This window comes from Eleginops maclovinus, chromosome 9, assembly GCF_036324505.1.
Source record: "Eleginops maclovinus isolate JMC-PN-2008 ecotype Puerto Natales chromosome 9, JC_Emac_rtc_rv5, whole genome shotgun sequence".
Classification (NCBI taxonomy): Eukaryota; Metazoa; Chordata; class Actinopteri; order Perciformes; family Eleginopidae; genus Eleginops; species Eleginops maclovinus.
In genome coordinates, this window is record NC_086357.1 from 20,348,104 (window position 1) to 20,368,629 (window position 20,526).

A 20,526-nucleotide genomic window follows, 5' to 3' on the forward strand; every position below is an offset into this window, starting at 1 on the left:
ATTTATTTTCTACATTTCCCCCTATTTCTTAAATGTCTAATGTGGGCAGATGTTGTAGTGTTTTCTACCAACTGTAACAGAGTGGGCTAGTATAAAAGGAACAGTTTATCATGTGTACGTTCCCGCTGTTCATATTACATAATAGTTTTAATTTATTTAAGTGTTGCACATAATACAGAGACAAGTGAAGTCGTCAAATGCTTTGCGCTTGAACAATTATAATGTTACAGTAATACCCTTATCATATAACTGAAAAAAATAAAAATAACAGTTAGCATCTGGCTATATAGGTTAAAATCAACTGTTAAATTAACTTAATAATTACCTGACATATAAAAATAAAACTAAGATAAGCTTAATATAAAAGGACAGCATCTAAAAGCACTATACAGTAAAACACTAAAACATATAGGCCTATCAAACTATAACACAAACAAAAGAAAAATAAGAAAACCATATATGAAAATAGATTTTTATTTTGCTGTTTTAAAAGGAACCTGCAGAACGGAGAAAACAAAACGATTTTCCTCCAATAACACACTCTCCTCTCTTTCTACATCTCTCTCTATTTTGTATCTCTAGTTTTGACTAAATTACTTAACTAAAAATAAAAAAAATTAAATGATAATACTGATACAAAACCTTATCATATTTACATACATGTTTATACTTTGTTTAATACTGTATTATGTACAGTCAGATTATGATATGTTGTCAATCACAGTAAATAGTCATGTTCAGATGACAGCACAGAGCCCAGATGTAGCACTGTGCTGCTATTTGTCTCTAAGGAAGTGTCTATGGTCTGGACACTACTCACTGAAGCTCTGCCAGAGTCTGGATCAGAGCCTCTTCCTCCCTCAGGAGGTCTATCGTCACTGATCAGCTGATCAAAAGCAAAGTCATCAGAGTCCACTGGTCTGGATGACATATTTAAAGATTCACCCTGGTGTGACAGTTGCTGCTTGGCAATAAAGTCAGAATGGAATAGGGCTTGGATCTGGGTGAGGAAAGGGTCTCCCTCCTCATCTGGCAGGGGCTCCAGATACCTGGCCAGAGACGACAGCATCTGAGGGGAGGTGATGGAAGAGGTCAAGTGAAATGACATAAGATCAAAAAATCAGAGAATAAAGCCATTAGCCACTAAGATGTGTGAAAGGCAGGTAGGCTGGACCAACCTTCTCCAGAAAGGTGAGATGCGAATCTTTCCGGAAACATCTGTCCATGTGCACACTCCTACCCAGAGTAGGGAAACAATTGTTTATTTATTCCAATTTCAAGCTTTAAAATGTTTTGGAGAGTGTTTTCCAAATCACACAAACAGGGGGATCAGCATTACCCCAACGCGTGTCAGGATAACCACAACTGTTTTTTTTCTCGCTCACCCGGGTGTTTGACTGTATTTGTTGATGATCCATTGAGCTCTCCTCCATGTTTGTTCCCAGTCTGGAATGTCTTGTGATGACAGGAAGTCGAATCTGTAGGGCAGCTCTGGGGGAGGAACAGAGATACTCAGCCAGAGGATAAACTGCGCCACTGTGTGCTGAAAATACTGACCTACATTGTCAGCTTGATTTCAAAGCCTCTTGATCTTAACTGTTTTGAAGTTCTGAATTGTGTGTGTGTGTGTGTGTGTGTGTGTGTGTGTGTGTGTGTGCGTGCGTGCGTGCGTGCGTGCGTGCGTGCGTGCGTGCGTGCGTGCGTGCGTGCGTGCGCGCACGCGCGTGTGTTGAACGTACTCTGTGGGCCTGAAGGCTCCTGGCTCTCTTTCACCAACAAGCATGTCGTTTGGGAGTGGGGGGAGGGATTGGCTGGGTCATATGGGCTCACTATCATCCCGATGAAAGGGGCGCCGCCACGAGAGAAATAACTCTGTAACCATCAGAACAAGGGGAGTCAGATCACATGTTCACATAGGCCCTGTTAACACCTGACAATAACATGCCTCCTGGGTGATTTGATCACATGTGGACTCTATGTACGTCAGTTCCCTCCTGTCACTGGAACGCATCTCGAGTTTTATATCACTTCTGTTGACAAAGACCATTTGCAGTTTTTTTTTTAAATCAGGGTAAGGCAGCAATGCACATCCAAACAAATCAAAACAATACAGACTCTGTTTAATCCTTGGTGTATTCCTAAACATCTGTGTGGTTTATGAAAACGTTCAATAATTTAGATAGTGGATAATGCCAGCTTTGAGAATTAAACAGAAATGAGACTTAGTTACGTTCAAGTTGTGATGCATCAGGACAAATTGATCGACAACAGGTCTGAGTGATCACGGTATGTCTGTGTAGCAAATTACACATGTATTTGGTGCTTTCCACTTGTGATCCCATCACCATAGACACGTTTTAAGTTTAATCAGGGTCTAAGACAAACTCCAGTGTGACTTCTCTCATCCATTCTTTTTACCTGGAACTGGTCCTGTGTGGTGATGTCCCGTACGGAAGGGTTGGGGTGAAAGGTAGGATGTGAGTGGTACCAGCCCACCACACTGAAGCCCAGGGATGACAGCAAGTCACAGGCCTGAGTCTGAGACACCGGGTCCATCTCACACTGCAAACCTGTACTCACACTGTTACATGGCTCCGCTGCACAGATCTGCACAGACACAGAATCCTCTGTTACTAAAAACATATTTCCAAAAAAAGCAATAATATTTACTATATATTCTCATAGTTTGCACCCATTTTCTTACCTTTAATACTCTCTGTTCCTCAATGAAAGTTCCACCTAGCAGGCCAATGACTTCACCCCGAGACACGTGGGCATGCTGACAATCACGACACATTGGATTGTTGAAACATTAGAATACAGTACAGTATAATAAATAAAACACAGAATAACAAATATAGTTGTTTCAAAATGTTAAATAACAAAACAAGAAATAATTTGTAGGGCTTACTTAAAGGTTAATTAACAGTTGATGGTGCATGCAGCTAGCTAAATAAACTTTCTTCAAGCTAAATAACTCTTAACGCGTTCATGTGATATAAAAAGGTAAACACATTCAGCATGTAAGGTTGTGTGTTTAGCATACCATGTCCATTATGAGAAGAGTTTCTGCACACACAATAACCTGGAATGGTTCCTGGGGGAACAGCAAAGAAGAAATTTAAATACTTAAACATCCGAGTATGGAGCATACTGATTAATGCCTGGCCACTGACCTGTACATCCTCTCCAAAATACCTGCAAGGAATCAACTGGAAGGGATCAAAAGACCTAGAGAAAGAACAGAAATCAGAAAAAGTTACACAAATATAATCATATAATTGTAAGCCTTTCAAACTTTCATGGTTTGATCATGCTCACCCTTTGAACCTGGAGATCTTGCAGGGTTTGGGGTGCTTCTTCATCTCTTCTCTCCGTAGAGCGAGCTCCCCGGCACTGAGATGCTGATGAAAACACCACCAACAGAGTTACTATAAAAATACTAATGTGAATGAAACCAGTAATCAATAGTCTGCTGTACAACTGCAGTGTGTGTTTGTGTGTGTGTGTGTGTGTGTGTGTGTGTGTGTGTGTGTGTGTGTGTGTGTGTGTGTGTGTGTGTGTCTCCATACCTCATACGTCTGTCCCTCCAAATCCTTAGAGTCACACCAGTTTCCAAATATGTCACGCACACGGCGCTTCCTGGTCCGCTAAAATGTGAGGCCCACCAGCGATTAGCATAAGATCCAGTTTAGGTTCTTGAGGTTGGCTGCATTATGGGAGAATATGGGTACCTACCATGCTCTGCAGCCTCTGGGCAATCTGGTAGGCCTCCAGCACATCTTTGCCCTCCTTATGCTTGGAGCGGTCTGCCACCCTTGGGCGATTATACACCGCTTGCTCTGTGAGAGAAGAGGCACAGCTCCAAATGAAACGGAAGCAAGATTTGTTTTGAAGAACAGAAGCCCGCTGCATAGTCTTAGTGAAGTTACCGCAGCTGAAGTTGACAGCTCCAATCAGCTCCAGGTAGGTGTGTATTCTCCCGATGCAGTTTACATCCCCACAGTTCTTCAATCCAGGGCGGACAGATGTCTTGTTCAGGTACTTGGGCTTGCTCTTTACCCTGGGGAACAAAATAATTACTAACAACTTCTTCTATAGAGTTGTGTTGAAATATCTTGCTACGTTATAATAAAGTTGTACCATTGATCCAGGATGTAGTTTCGGATCTTAAGATATCTTTCGGGGGTCTTGGACGGTCGTCCCTCAAAGAACTCTGGGATAGCTTGTTTCTCCTCCTCAGTAATGGTGTCCATCTCCATCTCTACCTCCTGCTCAGGCACCTTAAGCTCTTCCTCTTCTTCATCCTCTTCCACCTCCTGATCTTCATCGGTTGGACTCTGCTCGGTCTTATCAGCAGAATCTGGGAGGAGAAGCAACCACAGTGTTACTTCACAAGCAAAAAACATGGTGACATCATGAGGAGGTAGATCTAAATAAAAACAGCAGGTTTGAGTCTTACCTGATCCATCACTACAGGCCTCCTGAAGTTGATCGGTCTTTGCTGAGCTCTGGGACTTGTGTCATCAATAATTTGCTCCAAGTCTGTCTGAGCTGCTGCCTGAACGTTTTTGGGTGGGATTGATTCTCTTTCATTGTCTTTCTCATCTAGCCCAGTACCATTAGACTTCTCTGAGGAAGAGGGGGAGTGTTGAGGACCTTGTGGAGACAGTGAGCCTGGGCTGGGCTGGTCCCTTGTCTCTTTGTCTTTCTGGATCTCAGAGCTCTGCAGCTGCTCTGGCTCACGGATCTCGGTTTTGATCACAACCTGCGGTTTATCATCTCCGTCGTCACTCAGGTCATCAGTGATGTCTACCTCCTCATCCTCTTCATCAGAAAGCTTCTCTATGCGGACAGTGTTCGTCAGAGTGGATGCATGACTGGAGGTGGGCTGAGGCGGTTGTAGAGGTGCTGCATGACCCGCAGAGGGAGCTGCAGCCCTTGGTTCTGATTTAGCCTGAAAGAATTTACAGATGACGAAAGAGTTTGTTTATTCTTATTTACTGAGCCTTCTGAGGAATGTGTTCTGGTTGTGAAAGAGTTTAAAGAATGAGGAAAACAAAGGTCTCATATGTGGCATTATCCTACAATGAGGTGTGTATTAACAGACTGGAACTTATGAGTATGCTGCCTGCTGCTTGATAGCAGCCAAACAAATGTAGAAAGTAAAAGGCAAATTCACCTTGTGTTTGAAATACTGTCTGGCATAACTCTTGACCTGAAGAATGGAACGACTTCCAACCAGCTTGGCAATCTTAGTCCACCTCCTACCAAACTGAGCCTGCAGAAAAACACACTTTAGAGACCTTGTATTCTTTAAAATACACTCAAAGTAATACAGGCCTATAAACATTTGCAGCTATTTATTAACGAGGAAGCTTACCAGTCCCTTCCTCAAACAGCTCTTTCTCCTCTTTGGACCAACGTGAAGAGGAGCCTGAGGCCAAGGACGAGGTCTTAGCTGGAGACCTGAACATTTGACAGGAAAACCGTGACATTAAATCCACGAGGTTCACTCTGCTCATGTGAATGCTGGAGGAAGGATGGACTTACTTCTTCACTTCTGGCTTGTTGTTAACATCACCTTCCCAAATATGGTTGGGAATCCCTTCACCTGTCAGGTAGTATCTAAATGTTCGGTTCAGGACCAATATATTTAAAATTCATTATACAAACAGCACAATGAAACAGAAAAACACAACGTCACCCAATTTTTCAATTAAAAAAAACGTTACCAAGAAAATGGTTTGATAATTGTACTACTTTGAAAGGCCCTTAATGATTTAATATTAAGTTATTCCTTGTTAATCTTTGTAACATTGATAATATGTTTCTTTCATTTCTGTAGTTAGATGCATCTGTGAAGGAGTTTTATTAAATTAAAAAATATCTAAACAGATACGAATAAGACACTATAATAATCTGGTATGTCCAACTAATTAAAAATAATTATAAAAAGGTGGAATGTGCTTCTGGAAAAACACGATTGATATTTGAATTTGACCACTGCCTCTCTGTTTGAAAACCCATTGCCTTCTACCTATCCTTTGCACTAGCATGAATCCCTACCATTGCTGATTGGCTGGAAACACTGGGTTTTCTTTCAGAACACACACACACACACACACACACACACACACACACACACACACACACACACACACACACACACACACACACACACACACACACACACACACACACACACACACACACACACACACACACACACTCAGTTTTTGCTGATTTGGACAAAAAGTGTATTGAATTAAAATTGTAGTCTGCATGTTTAAATAATTCAGCTATCAGCTTAGTCAATCAACCCACAACTCTCCTGAATGCATCATTATCCATAGGACCAGTTTTACCTGCTTTATTAATGTTTTATAAGAGTCTTATGATATGTCCCTCTCTAGCTCAGACCTGCAGTAAAGCCACTTGTGCCATTATGACACCATCATGAGATGCTTTTCAGTTCAGTGAAAGGATACTGTTCCTCCAGCAGCATCCTCTCTATCACCTCCCTGTTCTCTGCGCTGATGGAGCTGTCCAGCTCCCATGGCTGCACAACACAGAGACACACAAACAGTCAACACACGCATCACGCAGAGTCAGGTGAAGAACTAGCCGTTAGCTCCGTGAACTCATACCAGTATCCCTGCGCTGCTCTTCCACGCAGACTGTATGAACTGCTCCTGGACTAAACCTCCTGCACCCAGCTCACTGCAACATAAACACAAGGAGATAACATTAACACGGACAGAAGAGACAGACATGATCCACCTGACACACAAAAGCCGCAGCTATAGCCTTCACTGAGGACTGAAAACAACAACCAGGTCCCCGTAAACAAGTGCGCACTAAAACACACAAGACTAACACACTGTATGGATGTTGATTCATCAGCAACAAGAACTATTCTCACCTTATACTGCTATCAAACTCGTCTCCTTCGATATCAACGTCCACCTCGTCCTCCATGTTGGTGGATAAACGTAAACATCAGAGACCGGAAGAAAGATGGCGCTCAGATCCGCTCACAGCGACCCCTAGTGGCGGGATGTACCAAGTCCAATTTCTCTCTGTTTAATCCCTTTGCCAGGGTTGCTTACACTTTAAAATATAGTCATTTACTTAAATGTATTAACAAAAAGATTGTAGTTATTAGTAAGCTACTCCATTTAATTACACAAATGTTAATATCATTTGAATACGTTTGATTAAGAATGCAAATGTTGCTCTTATAGTAAATTGTCAACCCTCATGTCAGATTTACTTTTCAGTCAATAGCTTTGCCTTTCATGTAAAGGTTACATAATACATGAAAAAAAATGCCAAATTTGATATGTTATTGGAAGTAATCAAGTAACAATGTATATATAATTTGATTGCACATTTTGATCCTGTTATTCGTTATCCCTTGTCAATAGATCAACCCTTTAAAAAGAAAAATGCACCAAAGAAGTTGCTTTTGGTGGTTGGTGTTTAATGATTTGTCCTAAAGGCAGTTGTCTATTTTCAACATTTCCTTTTTGAAAGTCAAAAAGCTGCTGAGTCAGAAGTAGAATGTCCTGCTCACAATGTGTTTTTATATTCATGTATCTTTACCACCAAGTAATACAGTTACATGGTGCTTTTAGTAAGCCTAAGAAAGTAGCAAAACATGTCTGTCAACAGCGGAGACGCTCTGAGCGAGATGCCATTTGTCTCCTTAAAGTTCTGCATCCACGTCCTTAATTGAATTTTTGGGAAGTGTATATTAAAATGTCGGCAATTCTTGAAACAGTTCAACTACTGTAACCATAGTTGTAACATTTGTAACAGCTCTTTAAGACAGCCTAATGAATGACGCCTTAAAGACAGACCTTAAGTAACCTGCTGGATTTTAATTTTAAGCAATAAGTTTACTCGGGCAAGCTTTTTAAAGATTGTTTATCATGCCAAAACTTATTGACTGCTCTTTAAAAATAAGCTCATTTAAAGGGTGCTTTCATCAGCCGAGCAGGAGAAGTTAGCAGGGCATATTGCATGCACGTTGTTGTGAATTATTCGGTTTCAGGCCTCACATTACTTAGATTAATAATAAAAACCAACAACAAAGTGAAAGACAACAAAAAAAAAAGGTTTTATTTAGAAATTCACAGTTTCTAATGGCACTACAGTTTTGTAGTAACTCACTGTTGCTCCTAAATACTCTGCAGCTCTTCAGAGTAATCAGAGAGAAAGAGAGGGATAGAGAGAGAAAGAAAAAAGATAGCACTTGACGTTTAAGGTAGAAAAACAAAAAAGGCATGAGGAGTTATACAAAGTGCACACTGAGCTCCTAGAACTTCTCTCTGAGGACATTCTCCCTATTCGCTGCGTTTCGGGACAAGTAAATTCAAAGTAGTCTCTCACAGCACAGACACACGTACATGAGATCAAGAACAAATAATTCTCACATGCACACGGGTTTACACACATAAACGTAAGATCATACACATTCAAATAGGGTAAAAAAAAAAACCTCATGATTCACTCGGTTTGTGGAACATATAGAATCAAAATGATAGTGTTCCTAATTTAACCATCTTTGCTGCGTTCCCTTTATTCATAATATTCTCTACACAAGTGTCATTCAAGGTGGGGCAAAACCGAAGTCAAAGAGCAATGACAAGTGATTAAAAGACGAGAGCGTACAATGAGAAGTGAAGATGTACGATAAACATAATCAGCTAGTTAGGAAAGCAGGCGTGAAGACCGATACGCACTTTTAGCTCCTAATGAGAACACGTTAGAGTGGTTAATAAAAGCAGGCAAATTCAACTTTTGTTCACAGTCACGGAAAGTCGTGCAATGGAGGTCCGAGGTGACCTTGGTGGGTAAAGATATGTAAAGACAAAGGAGCTGTAGAAGCTGGTCAGAAGAGGTAATGCTGTCTATTGATGGAGTAAGATGAAACATCTCTGTCTCGGTCATAATGTTCACAAGACCAACCACACAGCGCCACTCAGAGACATACTGCATATATAAAATAAAATACATTTTATTATTTAAAAACAAACAAAAAAAAAGAATACCCCTTCTCACATATTCAAATCCCTGTGCTGTTAAAACTTTAAGCTGAATCTTAACGTACGTCAGTCATGTAATCATAAACGGGGCGAGTTAAAATTGGTTGGATAGCGATCCAACAAACACACTAAAACAAGCACACAGAAGAACAATCATTTACACTCACATCCACTACTTCCAACTACCCAGCAGCTCTGAGCAAATACTAAACCAGCAGTGTGACAGTCCTAAAAGGCCTGCAGTTGTGTAAATCAATACTAAAGGATCTGCTGCAGGACATGTGACTGCTATCACATCTGATAATTCAGGCTGAGGCAAACGGAATAAGTGGCTGCCATAATGTCAGAGCGGAAGATTTAAAAAAAAAGAAAAATGTGTGTGGAAAAGCCATCCACCATGGCCAGTGCATTTCACTGTAATATTTCCATGTAACATACTCACAAGGAACTAACTAATTTGACACTGCAGGGTCGGGAGACTGGCATGCAAGGTAGGTTAAAAACATCTGTAGTCATTTAAATAAATAAATACATAAATAAAACTGGTCTGTAAGACTCCCAGTAGGAGGTGTGTATGTGTGTATGTGTGTGTGCGTGTGTGTGTGTAAACATTCAGCTCTGCAGCCCAATGTGCCCCTACAGTACATTGAGCTCTGAAACAGGAAACTCATGTCTACATAATGTGAATAATTCAAACTAACCACACCAGCAACGATACAAGAGGAGCATGGCTCAGTTATAGACAAAGAAGGAGACAATAAAAACACCATGGCTTGCCTCTAGCCCGTTCTTCACTTTACATTCCTCACAGTCACAGCATTTTCTGTATTATTGCAATTTCTCCATGAATGGGTGTATGTGCAAGCTTTTCGGGCCCAGCCCAAACTGACTAGGAAACATCTCTTTGTGGCCTAGTAGGATCTACAGACTGCTGGGATTGTATTTGTAATTTGAGGTGAGACAGGACAGTAAACTGAGAGGACTAACACATTCAGACAGGTAAGGTGATGTTCTTCATTCAGCTCTGATGGTTGGTTTGGAACAGACTGACGGAGACAGAGGAAGAGGAGCAGAGAGCCGGGTGTGAAAGCTGAACACTCTGGTCCCAGAACAAACACCTGCAGTCATGTGAGGATGCACTACAGACACAGAATGGATTAAATGATGGCAATGAAAGAAGAAAAGTAGTTTGTCATGCTCCCACTATCTGTCACAACGACACATTTCATCCAAAAGAGAAACCTTATATTTCTTGATGCCCCCGAGGGTGAAGGAACATACAGTTGAGGCATCCTCACTTTGTGGGGATAAAAACGTACTGGTGCTCAACTGTCATGGGACAATGTGCTTATCCAGTATAAAAAACACCTTGAACTCAAGCGGATTTGACTTTATAGTTTGACTCCCCACCACAGTTTCTCTCTCGTCCACATCCACAATTCTGTAAGTTTCATATCTTTAGCTTTAAAATGTCTCGAACAGATATAAAGGCACATAACCGTAAACAGCTCTTTGAAAGGAGTGGATAAGGACTGGATGATGTGGAGCTACTGCTGCCACAGCCATTTCAGTTCCACGGTGTGCCTGGGTGCTCATGGGAAATGTGGTTCTTTGGGATACAGTAAGTACCTCATCTCCTTATAGGTCTGCTACCACATAGTGTGTGTGTGTGTGTAGAAACTTGTGTTAAAGTGTGAGCTTTCAGACATGTCCGGTGACTGCTGTCACCCTGATGGGCCAACACTGATCTCCTTATTTCCCTTCATGAGCTGCTGCAGGCTGGGCAGAGAAGCCAGGCCCCCCCCGCGCAGGGCAGGGAACTGCAGCTCCGTCTGCCGCGACTTCCTCCGCTTCATCGAGCGCTTCTCCTGACGGGACTTGGTGGGAGGCTGCTGGAGGGAGAAAGGCAGGCTGTGTCCATTGCACAGGTCTGTGGAGGAGCGGATGGGAGAGGGAGGGGGGAGGCGGCTTGTGTAGGACTCCTCAGAGTGGGTGGACGAGCTGCAGCTGCTGGTCTCTGAGGAGGTGCAAGTGGGCAGTGACGACGCCTCCTCTGCTGAGGAAGAAGGAGGTGGTGGTAGAGAAGGGGGAGGAGGAGGAAGGGGGAGTGGTGGTGGAGGGGGTGAAGGTGGGCAAGGTTGGAAGCCGTTGCAGTTCAGTTCCCCGTTTGTGAGAGGAGCACAGGGATCGGCCAGCTTCAGAAGGTCAACCTTGTCCAAAGACTTTGACTTGCAGCGCTTTTTCTACAAGGAAGAAGAAAAGAACAGGAGGAACAAATGATGAAAAACATTTAGACAAAGCAAAGACATCTAATATTGTAAAGCCAGATTAACCACTACTGTGCTGAACACTCAGGTCACACAAAGATGGGTGGGAGAGTTTCATAGGGGAAGATGGAAGGGTTTAGAGGAAACATATATCAAAGCTTCTCATCCAAACAAAGTGTTTATAAATAAGTATGTATAAGTATGTATAAGTACACAGTCAATTATTCACGTAGCAAATGGATTTGAGTGTGAAGTGTTTTTTACAGAGATAACATGCCCACGGTGAACGCAAAGAAGTGGTTAACAGGTATTTGGTCTTAATAACAACACTGTCCTGAGCTCCTCCACTGAGACCAGAAAGCAGTGACTGACGAAGAAGCCATTCACTGCTTTAGCATACTTATAGAACAGACTGACACCAGAAAAAACACACAGCACTTAAGTAAGACGGCCGTCACAGCCAACAGCAGGTGGAACAGACACTGTACCTTTTTCTCTGGAGAAAACCTTAGAGGTTCTACAATGTACAAGTCATCGGGACCTACTGGGGAGGGGAGAGAGGGGCTAGGTTAATGATGGAATGGCAAACAGGAATACATACATGTAAAAAGCATGAAGTGACCTTGCAAGTAGTTTTTATTGAAGATGCAAACATCCATTTTAAATCATCGCTGATTGTATTTTCTTAAAGTAAAACAGCCGTAAAGTTGAAATCACAGTAAAGCCTGTTAATTCATTATCTGTTACTACTTGCAAATGTCTACCATGAGCCAGCGAAGCACCATGCTCTATTATTACAATTCTTAAGCCTGCATGTGGCCACAAGCTGGCAATGACAGCCTCTCAGGATCAAGGGCACGGGCACACACACGCACACACACGCGCACACACACACACACACACACACACTTGAGGGATAATGAACAGCAGGGGGAGTTTTAAGTTTCATGAGTCAAAGAATTTATTCTTTGTATTGCCTCGGCCAGCCTTTCCCTTTGGGTTTGTGTTGCTTCAGGCACTGGCAACAACAGAGATATCAGCCACATAGCATGGCAACATGTGTGAGAGGAAACCAGATGAGAGTTTGAAAGAGAAAAGGAGTAAAAAAGGAAAGGATAATACTTAAAAATGGGGACAGTTATGCGGTAAGAGCTGCAGCAGTCTGATGCAACTACCTTAAAAAGGTCAATAGCCGCGATAATATGATCTATCTATATGAGCTATCACTGTAGTGTCAAGCCTCAATGATCCTAATAACTTAATGATTAGAGAAGAAAGGATAGATAGAACAACAGAGGACAGGTTTGAGGAAAGACTTGAATAGTGTGTGTACGTGTGTGTGTGTGTGTGTGGGATCTTACCTTCTGTAGAGGACATGTGAAAGGACTTGGAGCGAACGAGCGGACAGGTCACCCTGCGCTTTAGGCTCATATCGTCATAGGAGGAGAAGCATCTGACAAGAAAAATGACATCGACATTTGTGTTGTTTTCATTGTCACTGTTCCGGCGTCTCAGAGTCAGTGGCAGGACAGGAGCGACAGCCTCGGGCAAGCAATCGAAAGTGATGCAAGTAAGCGTAATATATTTCATTCAAAGGCAGCATCATAAAACTGGGTGTAGGAGATCATGATGACAGATCTAAAAGTGGTGGAACATATCATATTCAAGCCTACGGAAGCAAAATGCCATATTCACATGTGAGCGGAGTGTGTGTTAGTGAGTGTGTTTGTGTGTGAGACAAACCTCTTGGGGCTGGGGTAGTGGTTGCTCTTGGGGAGGACAGCGGCGGTGATGTTGGGCGAGGGAGAGGAGCTGCGGCAGCACTGCAGACACAGCAGGAGGCCCAGAGTCAGACACAGAACCAGAGACACCACCAGGTAGCTCTGCCGGTCCGATACCTGCAGAGGAGAGGCAGACAGTGAAAGGCCGGTCAACAATCATCATTTCAAACTTCACTCATTTTGGCACAAATGGTAACAAATGAATACAATCAAGATGGCAAAGTATTAGATTTTGAGATTGACATCAGCAGGTCAGGTGTGTGGCGTGTGCAGAAGAAAAGACAAAGGTTTCATTTACCTCTCTCTGAAGCTGGCTCACTGTGTCGGTGAGGTTGAGCATCAGTTTAGTGACCCCCTCCAGCTGGCTCTGCAGGATCTGGATGGAGTCGGTCTGCTTCTGGTCCTGAGAAATCAAAAGTTACTCATTTGTGAATCAATACTATCAAACACACACGCAAATCTACTTCCTGCTACTGCTTTGTACTGCTCTTGTTGCCTTCATGCGCACTGACCTGCTCCTCAGCTATGCGGGAGGTGTTCTGCAGTTTGATGATGGTCTTATTGAACGCTCTCTGCATCTCTTCCATCTGTTTACGGTATCTGAGAAGTACACACATGCAAAAAATGACAAACTGTGCGAAACACTTCCTCAGTGTCATTTTAAAATCATGATTTAACTACCCTGGTCATATGAATCTAATAAGCAAATCAAAACAACACGCTTAAATTAGTGCTACCTTTTCTTAGGATATCATTCTAAGGCCTATTGTGTGCAGGGGTTTACCTCTGGCTGAGCTCCTCCAGGTATCTGCTGGACAGACTCATGTTCATCTCCAGGGCTTTGATCCTGTTGTTCAGCCTCATGAACACACTCTCCTTCTGGCTGGAGCCGTGCACCGCTCCCCCGTTCAACAGCATGCCGTTCCCGGTCATTGCGCCACCATTATAATCTCCTCCATTCTGCAGCTCTGCATAAAAGTCTGTAGCTGTCCGGTGAACATTGCCATTCCCGACAGTGCTCAGCAGGTACTCATCCACCGAGTCCTCAACCCGCTCCCCAGTGTGAGTGAGGGAGTCCCCCTGCTCCCCGTTAGCCTGTGAGGCCTGGACATGTTGTCTCAGCAAGTCCCCACTGTCTGCGCCTGGCTTTACAGTCTCTGTGTCTGTAGGTGGGAGAGCCGTGGGCAGTTCAGTGTGGGGGGGGATAAGGACTTCAGGCCTCGACGCAGTGGGAAGAGACTGAACAGGCTGCTCCTTGACGGGGGGAACCACAGCACCAGGAGAAGCCATCTCAGAGGCTGCAGGCTGTGGGGGGGAGCTGAGAGTCAAGGAAGGAGTGGCACTGGAGGCATGTTGCGTCTCCGGGATGGAGACAGCAGGGAGGGGTTGAGTAGGAAAGGGGTCGAGAGCCGCGTCTTTAATGGGAGGAGGAAGCTTCTCCTCGTGGCTGGGGGTGGGCAAGGCCAGGGAACTGTGGATGTCTGAGAAACTGTGCGGGGGGATAGTGGCAGTCCTGCTAGGCTCCAGGAGGATGTTGACCTCTAGAGTTTGTGTGTCTGGGGTGTCAGTGTTTGGATGTGTGGCGGGCACCTCACCCGAGGTCTTCCCTTCGTGTTGGGCCTTAACCGGGACCTCGGGCTCTGGGGCTTTTTCTGTGAGGGGAGGAGCTTCTTTGAGAGGCGTAAGAACAGGGACAGGGATCAGTGGGGGTGTGAGAGTGAGGGAAGGGGGGTTTTCATCAGGGTGTGTCTGTGTTTGTGAGCTCAGCTGCCTCCGCTTCACGCTGCGGAGCCTCTCCTTGGCCAGCCTGGCAGAACACCAGCGGTGGAGCAGCTCCGGCAGGGTGGCCATGCAGGACAGAGACAGGGAGGAGAAGGAGGAAAAAGGACAGTAAGTCTGGCTGTCCCACTGGTTCCTGTCCGCCTCCTTCCTCGATGACTCCTCTGCCTTCTCCTCCTCGTCGTCCCCTTCGTCCTCCATCAGGGTGACAGTAGACTGCCTGGGCTCTTCGTCCTCCTCCTCCTCCTCCTCTACCAAAGTGACAATCTGTCTGTCCTCATTGGAGTCGGGTGATGAGGAGGAAGCCGAGTCATTGGAGACATCACAGTCCTCCTGGGTTGCAGGGTGTTCTGGCTCCGCAGGCTCCGGTCTGGAGGAAAGACACAGATACTGATTTAGAAGCATATTATCAGACTTTTGTTTTTCTGGAGGATTAAAGAAGGAAAAGTGAAGCAAAAACAACACGATGTATTGTTCAAATCTTATTTTAACTCATCCTTTTGTGACATAAAAATCATTTGTAATTCATGAGGGTTGATTGGTCTTACACTGCAGAGTCCGGAGGCGTCTCAGCTGGTTTAGGTGCAACTTCTGTGCTCTCCTTCTTTTCCTCCACCTCTGCTGTTGTATTAACTGCATTGAGAAAAACACAACAATTAATCCCTTGATCGCTGTGGAAGAGCGCACAGGAAGATATCACTTTTAGTGTAGTGTTTCTCCCAAATCCTAGTAGCCTGCAGGAGGCAGAGTGTGGAACAGAGACCCTTTTCGCTGCACAGAATGGCTGTCAAGCCCATGTTTGGGAAAGCCAGAAATAATGTGAACCAGATCAGTCCAGTTAGAACAGACTTCTCTCTCCCACACTCTCTGCTTACCCTGCGGGTGTAAATCCAAATCATACCTAGAACCGCAAAGACACTTTCTGCTAAACATAGAAGAAAGGTTGACCCCAAATCAAATTGCATTTGTATATTAATTGAATTGTGTCAAATTGAATTAAATACAAGTTGACTTAATTTGTGCGGCAGCTCAAAGTACAACAACTCTACTTTTGGAACAAGTGGCCGAGTGTTCTCAGCTGGTCCTTCCATAGGACACTAGTTTAATTACAGGAGAGAAACACACATCTTCACAGAACTGTTTGCGAGCAGAAACTAAATATAAACACGATGTAAAATCTGTGTGTAAAGCAGAGTTTTCCCTCTAACTCCATGCATCAGGGGAAAAGCTGAGTAAGAGTCATTTTGATGTAACTCTCTGTGGACAAGGAGCAGGCTGTGGCGTCATAGGCCCCCCTCAGTCTGAATTAATCCACGCTCCTCTGCCAAAAAGTAAAACACAGATAGCCAAAGTTCTGCTGAGACGCTGCTGGAGACCTCCTGCCGACAGCCAAATAAACATCTGACTCTCAGCTCACACACAAATGGACATTCAGGGCTACGCATATGCTCACACCAGAGAAGGAGAGGAAATGACCCAGTTTGAGCAGCAGTTAATTTAAACAATATGTGGGCAGACATGTGGCAAGCAGGCAGTTAGAGGGGAAGAAGGAGCAGCTGAAAAAGGATAGTATGAGCAGGATGAGTGCAGGAATATAAGAACAGTGGAGGCGGTTTTATATTGAGTGTACTTTTAAAAGGTCTTTGAATAACAGCGTTTCCACTAACTAGAGTTCTGCAATATTCTCATTATTTATTTAAATCTGTTTCTTCGCCTTTCAAAATACTTTATGGGGAAGTTGTTAGTCCTTTTGATATGCTATTTCCAGGGAGACACAGCAATATAAAAGAGAAGTTTTTGACAGCATTAAAAACTACTGTAATTTCCGGACTATAAGCCGCTACTTTTTGCACAAGCTTTGAACCCTGCGGCTTATAGTCCGGTGCGGCTTTTCTATGGATTTTTCAGGATTTTTGTGATATCGTAAGAGGTTTTGTTTTGGTTTGTTCCGCTGTTGTACGGCACTACTTTGCCTGGCGGAAGGGCATTTGATCAGACACACAGTCACGGGGGAAAAGAGTGGTATGTTGGTCACATGTCCGTCCGCCAGGCAAAGTAGTGCCGTACGAATTAGCGCGAAAAAGAGACTAGATTAGCAAGAGCAAGACGAGTACCGTAATTTCCGGACTATAAGCCGCTACTTTTTGCACAAGCTTTGAACCCTGCGGCGTATAGTCCGGTGCGGCTAATGTATGAACAAAACAGGATTTCCCCCTAATTTTTGCTTGTGCGGCTAATATTCAGGTGCGCCTTGTAGTCCGGAAAATACGGTAGTTTGTTGAGTCATGCTGAACAACCTATTCTGAGAAATGAGAAACGATCAGTGGTTTTACATGGATAAACCAGTTTTACTTTATATTGACTGTTCTGAGGTGTGGTTGTTCAAACAGAATACAACAAATGCATGTCAGGGCCTTATAATAAGAGAATATTTACAGAAGCTTGTCCAATAATTTAATAAAGTTGGGCCTTTCGTCCCTTGAACTATAATGAAGCCTGTTACTTTTGTCATGCAGCTTTGAAAACTATTCTTGTAAAGGTCTTCTAGCACAGCAGACTTTTACCTTTGCAGTTACACTTGACCCATAAGAGACCTTTAAATACTCTGGCTTGTAACCTTTTAAATGCAGCAATTTTCCCTTCAAACTACACTTCATAAATGCGTATAGTTCAGCTTTTCAAGGACATTGTATACCATGTGAACCAATAATGTGCCAATAAGTCCAAATAATGAAAGATATTTTACATAGCATCATGGGAAGAGCTACAGAGGGAAAATTAGATAAATCGAGGGAGTTGTGGAAATGAAAGGTGAACAGGATGGAAAATAGGAACAAGAAGCTTCAAGTGTTTGAGAGATGAGTACCTCCTGCTACTGCTCCCCCTTCCAGCTCCGGCTTGCCTCCCAGCACATTAGCAGCAATGTTGTTTACCATGTTTAGGATGGCATCTATAAAAAAAGACACACATACAACGGAGTTATTTTAAAACGCACAAAATTCCTAGTTAATAAGTTTAAACAGAGATTTGTGGCCAAACATGAGCTTTTCTAAACCTCTTTACTAACATTATTCCCCTACATCTATGACTGTCTTTCCAGAATGTATTCAGTCCTCATTTCCCCTGTTTCAGATCCCCTGTGAGCCTGCCAGCTACAGAAAAAAAAAAAAGTTTGTCTGGGGTTTTTTAAGGATTTTCAAACTGAAGGTTTGTGTGTTGAGCATGTGTGTGTAGGGCTGGACTAGTACTCCTTTAGCTCAGGAGACAGAGGGGCACCAGTGTGTTTGCGTGTGTGTGTGTGTGTGTTTGCGTGTGTGTGTGTGTGTGTGTGTGTGTGTGTGTGTGTGTGTGTGTGTGTCTAAAAAAAAAGTCTAAACCCCAGTCTGCATGTGTGATACCAACTAAGTTAAGAAAACCAAAGTAACACTGTGCAGGGAATCTATATCTAACTAGGCAAACACACTGGCGGAAGGGACCCCATCGACTTCGAGAGTTGTGCACCCAGAATAGTAACGTGATGCAAAACAAATATACTTTCATACCTATTTTCCTTTACTTACAGTATCAGTTTCACCAGATGATTTCAGTTTTACAGATATGAAGGCTGCAAATTATACCCTGCTACCCCCCGTTACAGAATGAGGAGGAATTAAATTCTTGGCCTTCACCAAATAAAAAAAAGCTATAAATCTCTAAATATATTCATGCCTCCAGTCCTTGAAATTCCTGAGTAAGGTGTTACTTTTTTAATATGTTTGGAACAGTTAAAGGGTGATAAAACACACAATGAATCATACCATTTTTAAATATGTTTGTACCATATTGTTGGGTTTTATTTGCGATACATTAATCTTTCTTAATATAGCCGTGTGTGCGTGTGTGTGTGTGTGTGTGTGTGTGCGTGTGCGTGTTGTGTGTGTGTACATACTGGTTGCTGAGCCAAGCAGGTTTTTAGAGGCCTTGTCCTCTGAAGGTTGGTAGCCAGGTGGATAGTCTGAAGAAAAGGACATACTGCAGGTTAAATTCAGCAACTTTGCTCCAAAAAATATATATTGTTCAACACTAAATAACAAGTTTGTGCTTTTAAGGAATTTTACAACGACATATCACAAACATTGCAAGAACTAGGGGGTCAACTCTAGGGGGAACTCTCTACTGATATTTATAGTTAACTTCAGCTTCAGTTACTTGGGCACTTAGTTAGAGAGCAGTAATGTAATTTGACTCTCTTCTCCAGGTCTTTTGTAGGGTAGTGCATTGTGCTGCCAGGTGAGGCGGCTTTAAATGTTATTGTTAGAAGTCCATTCCTCCATTAGCTAAGTTAAAAGAAATAACAGGTCACCGGCATCTTACCAAAGTCTTCATCCAAATACTCCAGCCTCTCTGAGGGATACTGGGAATCTGCAATCTCTTCATACTCCTCCACCATGCTGGTACCAAACACCCTACACAAAACACCCGCACACACTGTTACACAAACAAGCCTACCTACAGAAATAGGTTAATGTTTAAAGTGTTAAACAGTTGGCTAAAGCTTTAAAAAAAACAAGTTGCTTTGATCAGATTTGAAAAAGATGTTAGAAAAAGTGTAATCTCTAGTAGGTTTATTGTTTTACAGCCCCTTTTAACCCCAACAGCAGTGCCGTCAGAACAAGCCCCGACGACCCTGAGGATCTGGGAGAGACATGTAGATATATACGTGCGCATGTGTGTTTGTGAGATAAGCTGTCTGTTCTAGAAGGTTTGAACTTTGGAGCAAAACAGGTAAAACACATTGACCGGTAACGTGTAGCAAACCAAACAACCACTAAGAGAGGGAGAGAATAAAAGAGTGATCAAAAGATCAACTACATTTTTTCTATAATCTAATATTGATCACTTTCATAGTGAACAACAGAGGAGGCATTCTTCGGGATAAAAAAAGAAACACCAAAGCATTGTCTACGGTATATTTTCCCCCAGTGTAAAATCAAAGTCAAGTGACTTTGTGAAAAGTGGATTGTTGCTTCTGTCAAAATAAAGAAGTGAGTGGTTCCAAGTGGTTTACAAACCATTTCCTGTTTATGCCCAGTGTTTGTGTGCTCTCAAAAACAAAGCGCAGTAAAGGTAATGTTTTCTCTTCAGCTTCAGCTGTACCCATACTTCATAGTTTGAAGTGTTTAAGACCTTTAACTTTGTATTACATCATGCCAATTTATATTCAAGAGTGGAAAATAGACGGGAACCTATTGACTGTCTTACCTAATGAGACTGAGTGGACAGAAGTGCTCTGATCCAAAGTGGGAGAGCAGTTCAACCTGCAGGGAAAGTGGATAATCGGTTGAATTAAAAGTATCGATCACAAGTAACAATGTCAATAATGTATGTGTGCCCACTCCATTAACCCAAAACCCACCAACTATGTGAACATAAATACTGAAATTGCCAAGCGTTGACAATATTTTATGTGCATGTTCTATACGCTTAATATCCATCACATGCATTATAGAGGATCCTCTGCCCAAGCTCACCCATTACAGTGTATGACCATTACAAGAGTGCATTATACAGCACAGTGCAACCTCTGACAGATAGAGAAGAGTGCTAACCTTTATGTACTTGATGAACATCTGATGCGAGAGGAAGACAGGAGAAGGACAGGTGAGA

The 20,526-nt window shown here is 43.0% G+C and overlaps 2 protein-coding genes across 2 annotated transcripts in view; both read right to left on the reverse strand.

The window, feature by feature from the left end:
* Positions 1 to 458: 458 nt before the first annotated feature.
* mysm1 (Myb-like, SWIRM and MPN domains 1) lies at positions 459 to 7,017 on the reverse strand. The gene is given in 21 exon segments (XM_063890574.1): positions 459 to 1,069; positions 1,179 to 1,236; positions 1,386 to 1,491; positions 1,740 to 1,872; positions 2,419 to 2,607; positions 2,705 to 2,779; positions 3,047 to 3,097; positions 3,177 to 3,231; positions 3,322 to 3,404; positions 3,573 to 3,650; positions 3,739 to 3,842; positions 3,933 to 4,063; positions 4,144 to 4,363; positions 4,463 to 4,519; positions 4,522 to 4,957; positions 5,183 to 5,282; positions 5,386 to 5,469; positions 5,554 to 5,628; positions 6,492 to 6,562; positions 6,651 to 6,723; positions 6,926 to 7,017. Coding segments are annotated over 21 exon segments (2,586 nt in total). The 5' UTR covers positions 6,982 to 7,017; the 3' UTR covers positions 459 to 718.
* A 1,084-nt stretch (positions 7,018 to 8,101) lies between these two features.
* suco (SUN domain containing ossification factor) overlaps positions 8,102 to 20,526 on the reverse strand; it is a 37,564-nt gene continuing 25,139 nt past the window's right edge. The window contains 13 exon segments of the mRNA XM_063891216.1: positions 8,102 to 11,296; positions 11,809 to 11,861; positions 12,682 to 12,773; positions 13,064 to 13,218; positions 13,400 to 13,504; positions 13,614 to 13,701; positions 13,886 to 15,250; positions 15,429 to 15,513; positions 17,747 to 17,830; positions 18,809 to 18,874; positions 19,234 to 19,325; positions 20,122 to 20,177; positions 20,469 to 20,489. Coding sequence (XP_063747286.1) covers positions 10,778 to 11,296; positions 11,809 to 11,861; positions 12,682 to 12,773; positions 13,064 to 13,218; positions 13,400 to 13,504; positions 13,614 to 13,701; positions 13,886 to 15,250; positions 15,429 to 15,513; positions 17,747 to 17,830; positions 18,809 to 18,874; positions 19,234 to 19,325; positions 20,122 to 20,177; positions 20,469 to 20,489 — 2,781 coding nt within the window. The 3' untranslated portion in view covers positions 8,102 to 10,777.